At 34.0% G+C, this 7,485-nt stretch overlaps 1 protein-coding gene across 1 annotated transcript in view; it reads right to left on the bottom strand.

Moving 5' to 3' along the window:
- Positions 1-4,278, bottom strand: part of LOC104704412 (aminodeoxychorismate synthase, chloroplastic-like) — a 10,762-nt gene extending 6,484 nt beyond the window's left edge. Inside the window, exons 1-10 of the mRNA XM_019227541.1 lie at positions 4,121-4,278; positions 3,427-3,786; positions 3,188-3,319; positions 3,036-3,103; positions 2,827-2,891; positions 2,569-2,635; positions 2,426-2,483; positions 1,580-1,782; positions 1,372-1,498; positions 1,070-1,209 (exon numbers count right to left, since the gene is read on the bottom strand). Of these exons, the coding sequence (XP_019083086.1) occupies positions 1,070-1,209; positions 1,372-1,498; positions 1,580-1,782; positions 2,426-2,483; positions 2,569-2,635; positions 2,827-2,891; positions 3,036-3,103; positions 3,188-3,319; positions 3,427-3,781 (1,215 nt within the window). The 5' untranslated portion in view covers positions 3,782-3,786; positions 4,121-4,278. The remainder of the gene's footprint in view (positions 1-1,069; positions 1,210-1,371; positions 1,499-1,579; positions 1,783-2,425; positions 2,484-2,568; positions 2,636-2,826; positions 2,892-3,035; positions 3,104-3,187; positions 3,320-3,426; positions 3,787-4,120) is intronic.

Genomic DNA, 7,485 nt, shown 5'->3' with positions numbered 1-7,485 from the left:
CAAAGAAAAAACATGCATCTGGAGCCTTGGATTTGTGAAGATTAATTGGCATTCCACATTCCACTTTAATATCATACCTGCACCAGAGATAAGGTTAATCAAACAATCATTCCAGAAGTCTTCTAACATTATTGTACAATGGAAAAAGCTTGCAAGAGAGATTCACGGTAAAGATAATTAAACACATACCCAATACAACCTACGTAGCCACCACAAAAGTCAAAAGGCAACCCTGTGAAGTCCTTCTCATCATAAGAGATAGATGCAAGCTCCTGGGAAAAAAACAGTTGACATCCACCCATGAGTCCCAATTTTACTATTCTATAATCTATTTCATTCCACTCTAGAAAGGAGAGATAAGCTTTGACATCCATAGTTCCATACTGAGTTAAGTCTTTCTTTATACCTTACGTAGAAAATCAAGAAAGCCTTCTTCCAAGAATCGTTTCTCAGTCGAGGCCTGGGAATCTTCAATCAGAAGATGTCCCGCATGTTTAGATGTAATCTCGCTGAAAACACAAGTCATAAGCTCAATGTTTCAGTCCCATGATATGATGCATGACTGTGTAGATTATCTTAGCCATATCAATATAGTCTCACAATGACCCAAGCACAAATGTACGGTTAAGAAAATGTGCAGGAAGAAGGGTTATGGCTCTCAAGTTAAAAAAAAAGAACATAAACCTTTGTCGTATAGAGAAAAAGTAGGTCATGCGTAAAACCTTTGATCAGATAAACTAAATGTCAACTGCTTCCATAGAGATCCACCTTTACCTCCCATGAAAGAAAATCGTCCTCTAGCCTGGAACAATGGGAAACATTATCTTGTCACACGGAGGCTAGCACAACAAAACAGCAATAACAGTCAGCAACTATGGTGAGAAAATAGACTACCAACCTTGTCACTAGAAGAAGTATCCAGCCAAAAAGTATCATTCCCTCTATTCTTGCCAAAGAGTTCTATGAATATATTTCTTGCTCCACCAAGTTTATGTGCAAGACGTTCATGCTTCTTCCATTTCAACCTCAGCAATTTTACATGAGGTTTTGAATATGATAAATCCGCCAGATCGAAGACGTCTACACCATTTGTCTTGGCAGCAAACAGAGACTTCTTAGGGTTCTCATAATAACTAGAACCATTTCCTCTAAATCTATTTCTGGAAAGTTCCTTCAGGAATTGAGTAGCACCAGTCACCTGCATGTTTGCTAAAAAATATTTATTATTCAGGAGAAGCTCCAAGACAGTTAATCATAAAGTTACACCACAGGGTACTAGAACTAAACTAAGTCATAGATTGGGACAAGGGAAGAGAGAAGCAGAAATGACAATCTATTTATAATGGAACCATTAAACTTAAAGGAGCTCACCAGTGTCATTTATGTTTCTTCGAAGCAAGGATGGAGATTTAGAGCGACTCCAATAATCCACAGTTATGTCTTTGAAATTTTTGAATAATTGACTTCCATAGGTAGTAGCAATACTCTCTGGATGAAACTAAAAGCAAAATGCATGTCAAAATCAGCCGACGAATGGAGGAAAATTTAGTACGAATATGATCTCTAATAATCATCAAACCTGTAAACCATAATGGGGAAGTGAAGAATGCATGATCCCCATGAGAATGTGTCTATTTTGTTTTCCATCAACATGGGACGTAGGCCAATGACTTCGATTTTCCAACTTTTCTGAAACAGGGATGACAGATCCGCTTCCCAGTGGGCTTCCCGTGTTCTTCTCAGAGAAAGAACCAGTGTCATCATAAATCGTCCATGCTATTGGTACAAGTTCCTTTGGTAGTGATTCCTTATCTATAATCAGTGAATGATATCTAACGACCTGCAGAGTTGAGCCCGCAACACAATTTTTACTCTGTATCTAGAGAGATCAATGAATATTGCATGTATAAAAAGTAGATGACCTGCCTTGAAATCAGAGTTTCTCCCAGATGGAATATCAGAAAACAATATGTTCCCATCATGTTCAATCCCACTACAAGAAGAAGATGGAAATCATGAGAAAAATATCTAACAGACACTGAGAAATGAAAAATGACCACAATACCAACATCTTTACACTTGTTTCAGTAGACAAAAATTGAATCCATGATAAGAGAGGGATTATTAAAAGGCACAGAGAGAGCATTTGAAAAAGTCCGGCATACTAATCACATTTGTCAATACCTCAACCGTCCATGGACTGGTTCCGGGGCATGGACTACTTGAGCTCCATGGACATATCCCAATGCCTGCCAAAACATGTTTTATTTTTTACAGAAAGAACCATAGAGAGAGATAAACTAGCTCATTTTCATGTTTGTAGCCAATAAAACTGAACACGCAGAAAACAATTAACAAATGAAGTGCTGCCATCTTAATGAAGACAATATTACCTGGTGGCCAAGGCAGACGNTCCATGCTATTGGTACAAGTTCCTTTGGTAGTGATTCCTTATCTATGATCAGTGAATGGTATCTAACAACCTACAGAAATGAACCCGCAACAGAAATTTTACTCTGTATCTAAAGAGATCAATGAATATTGCATGTATAAAAGTAGATGACCTGCCTTGAAATCAGAGTTTCTCCCAGATGGAATATCAGAAAACAATATGTTCCCATCATGTTCAATCCCACTACAAGAAGAAGATGGAAATCATGAGAAAAATATCTAACAGACACTGAGAAATGAAAAATGACCACAATACCAACATCTTTACACTTGTTTCAGTAGACAAAAATTGAATCCATGATAAGAGAGGGATTATTAAAAGGCACAGAGAGAGCATTTGAAAAAGTCCGGCATACTAATCACATTTGTCAATACCTCAACCGTCCATGGACTGGTTCCGGGGCATGGACTACTTGAGCTCCATGGACATATCCCAATGCCTGCCAAAACATGTTTTATTTTTTACAGAAAGAACCATAGAGAGAGATAAACTACCTCATTTTCATGTTTGTAGCCACTAAAACTGAACACGCAGAAAACAATTAACAAATGAAGTGCTGCCATCTTAATGAAGATAATATTACCTGGTGGCCAAGGCAGACACCTAGAATTGGAATATCACGACACTCACGCAAAAGACGAAGACATATTCCTGCAGAGCAAAACAAAAGTTCGAGAAAAAACACAAACAAAGGTGCAAAAACTCAGTAAAAAAACTAGATTAACTGGCTGATACCTATATCAGCTGGGCACATGGGCGAGCCAGGACCAGGTGATATCACAATATTATCAAAAGCAACATCTTCATATAAGTAATGGTAAGCTTCTTCCCACGTCCACTCATCATTCCGAATAACCACAGGAGGCACTACACAGGATACCAAAAAAACAAAATAGTTTAAATAACACACTGAATCCATCTTTTAGAGATTAACAGAGAGAAAGACAACAAAAACAAAACTAAGAAGCTACTACCTCCATTAATAGTACTCAAAGCCTGATAAATATTGAACGTATAACTATCATAATTATCAATTAACAAAGTCCTCACAACACCAAGCTTCTCTACAGGTTCTCTTCTCTGTAAACTCTTCTTAACAATCGACGAATCTTCCAATTGTCCTGGCACAAACCGGCTTGACGCCAAAACCTTCCTCGTACTACCACGAAGACAAGGCAAATCAATGTAATTCCTCTTCCATTTCTCACCAAACTTAGCCAATTCAGGAGCAAACAACAACCGCCTCGCTACCGGAAACCTCAGAACATTGTCACTAGCAGCATATGAAATCTCAGAAGATGTTGAGCAAAACGAAAAATTCATGTTCATAGCTCCTGTAACCAACGAGGGGACACACACAAAGACATTATCACAAATGGTTCTGAGAGTGTGAAAACTATAAAACAGAGCAAAAAAATTAGGGTTCATTATCTCACATAAATCAACTTCAAAAAGTTCTCATTTTCCTAAACATCAGTATCGATTCCCAAATCCAAAAAACTTATACAATACATCCAAAATTACGAGAAGCATAAGGTCTGATTCAATCTCACTACTTAATCTACACCAAACGATCTAAGAAATCAAACACAAGCATCTGGAGAAAACGAAGAGCTAAGATAGTGGGAGGGAAAATGAAAACGGAACGGACAAAAAAAGAAGACTTACGTTTAACGGAACGAAACGAAACGAAGATGATTTCGCAAAAGCTTGAATCGTATAAAGGAAGAAACTGGAAGAAGCTTTGGTGCTATATTGCTTTGCACTGAGAGAGAGAGAGAGAGAGAGAGAGGAATCAATGGTGAGGAAGGAAGAGGGAGGAAGAAAAACAAAATGGCTTTTTATAACGAAAGGAAGAAAATTAAAAATGGAAATAAACTTTTTAACTTTTTACAATAAAAAAATGTATCAATTATAGAAATCAATTATTGGAATAAACTGTTCAAATATTTTAAAATAATTTAATTTACAATAATTAGACATCCATGATTTTATCATGGCCCTATCCAGAAGATTTTTTTGGTATGTAAAAAGATAAAAAAACAATAAACTAATCATAAATATCTATATCCACTGAAGTAATAATACACTTCCCAAAAAAAATATATAAATAATTTAATGTTTGCTATCCACTAAAAATGTGAATAGTTGCAGCGGTCAGAGCGGACAAATCCATCAGCAGATTAGACCGTTTTTTATTTACCATTCATCAAATACAGTCCACAGTGGTACGGTCTAAAGATTATAGAAAGAAAACCGCTGTGGACCAACTGCGGACCGTTTTTGTATACAAATAAAGTTGGTCCGCAGCAGTCTGCTGGCTGCCCTATTTTTGGGGAGGTCTAAACCGTTGATGGATTTGGCCGCCCCGACCGCAGTCACCATTCAGACCCTAAATTGAATTCAAATGGTTTTTTCCCCTTTCCATACAAAAAAATTTATTTATAAAATATCATAATTATTCCCTAAGTTCTATATATTAAGGGAATTGCGTTCTATAACCCAAAAAATAATAATAATTAACTGAAAAACTATACTAACCATAAAAAGATGATATAGTGAATATTTTATATAATAATTATAACATTAATCTTCTATTATTATCCTCCACCACCACCTCTTGCCACCATCTCTGGCCACCACTGTCGGCCACTACCGCCGGCCACCACTTCCAACCACACCTCTGGCCACACCTCTGGCCACCTTCCGGCCACACCTCCAGCCACCTTCCGACCACACCTCCGGCCACCTTCCGACCACCTTCCGGCCATTACCGCCGGCCACCTTCTTCCACCACCTCTCACCTCAACTGGTAATTTTCATTACCCTTTGTATCATTCACTTAGTATTTTGAATTAGTATGCTATATCCTTAAATATATTTTCAATCTTGGCTACCTACCTAATTCACCCATGTATAAAACAAAGTTGTCAAAAAAAAAAAAAAAAACAAAGAAGAGTTTTGGTATTTGTTTGTCGATATGTCTACAAGATAGAACCTAGTTTTAAAACTGTTTTACAAAAAAATAAGAAAATTTTCAAAATAACATATTTAAACAATTAATAATTAAGTTTTCATTAATATTGTAAGTAAACTTATTCCCCTCCTGTGCTTAAAAGTATATTTATTAAATTAAACTCTAATAATTTTTCCCATACAATCTTATGCTAGAAAAATTCCTACCTATTCCCTGAATTATATATTTATATGTATAACATAGAAGAGTTTTTTTTTTTTGGTCTTTGTTGTTCCATATGGTCTTTGTTGTTAAATACCATATTTATATAGAAGAGCTTCTTTGTTATATGTAGTCTTTGTTATATACATAGAATTTTATCATATTTATATTATTAAAATTTATAGTCTTTATAAATAGTCTTTGTTATATATAGACTCATATAGTCTTTGTTATATATAGACTCATATAGTCTTTGTTATATATGGACTCATATAGTCTTTGTTATATATAGTCTTAAAATTTATAGCCTTTGTTATATACATATAATTCTTTGTTATATGGTCTTTTTTATATATAGTCTTTGTTATATATATTATTTAATGAAATTTATAAAATTTATCAAGTGAAATAAATGGTATTTAATAAGAAACTCAATTTTTTTAAATATGGTATTTCACATTTTCTAAATTTTAATAATAAAAAATTATAGTCTTTGACTCTTTGTTATACATATAAATATATAATTCAGGGAATAGTTAGGAAATATATGGTATTTAACAAAGAAACTCTTCTATGTTATACATATAAATATGGTATTTGACATTTTCATATAATTTTTTATTATTAAAATTTAGAAAATGTCAAATACCATATTTTTAAAAACTGAGTTTCTTATTAATACCATTTATTTCACTTGATAAATTTTATAAATTTCATCAAATATATAACAAACTCTTTAATGTATAAATAATCTATTAAAATCCTTAGTTTACTCTTTTGAAATTTTAGAGGTAAACAAATTAACACAAAATCTATAATTTTCTTTTTTTATTTTTATATTTTCTAGAGATAAAACTGAATGAGTAATGAGATTTTAACATATTGATAAAAAAAATTCTAAAATATTAAATCCATTTTGTTTTACATAGTATCAAAATGAGTCAAACTGCGAACTCAGCCCAATTCAACTCATGAATCTTATGGCTTTTCTATTGGCTGGAATTTCCAAACCAAAATTGGTTGTTAACCGTAATAAAATGTCAAGTTTTTTCAAAACAAAAAATTATGAGTTCCATTCAATCCAAAGATAATAGAAAGGCTTCACTTGTTTTAAATCTATGGGAGTTTTCACCTTAAGTTTAGTTTAATGCTCATTCAAATTTAAATTGATTTTTGGTCTTATTTATAAAATATGACTCTGAACCATTATATAAATTTTTTAGCTAATATAAGACTTTGAATACACAAATTTTCTTTTATTTGAGTAATACATGTCCATTTTAAAAGAGCCATTATAGCTGATATACAAGAAAGCTCTATACTTATATAATAGAAAATCTTATTTACATTTATGGCTTATTTGCAAAGTATAACATTTTACTGATCTTGTTTTTCCATTGTAAAAGTTACTGACACACCTGCTTTGTTATGAATTTGTGTTTATCATTTGTGTTTCCCAATTGTCACTACACCTAAAGCAGTGAGATATGAGCCTAAACGATTAAAGCACCTTATGGGTCTGTTTTTGAACTTTCTCTTGCCGGCTAGGAACCAAAGCTTTGCCTCCCCCATGGAGCACCCTTCTAAAAGCTCAGTTGCATTATTTGTGCGAGCTGTCTATAACCACTTGTTGGTTGAGGATTTCGCGAAGCCCGTCTTCATGGTCGAACTCGCTATGGTCCCGATAGATCTTTCAAACGCTGCAAGCCTTTCAAAGCTGAGCATTTATTTGGAAAACTCGTGGAACCACTATCTGTATTTTCATTGTATTTTTCTAGCTTTCGGTTGTATGAACTATACTCTTTTGAGGACTTAAGTAATGAAAATCCTTGTTTGAACAAAAAAAAAAAAAAAA

This window comes from Camelina sativa, chromosome 7 (assembly GCF_000633955.1).
Source record: "Camelina sativa cultivar DH55 chromosome 7, Cs, whole genome shotgun sequence".
Classification (NCBI taxonomy): domain Eukaryota; kingdom Viridiplantae; phylum Streptophyta; class Magnoliopsida; order Brassicales; family Brassicaceae; genus Camelina; species Camelina sativa.
Note: the sequence above shows the minus strand (reverse complement) of the source record. Positions and strands in the feature narration are given on the sequence as shown.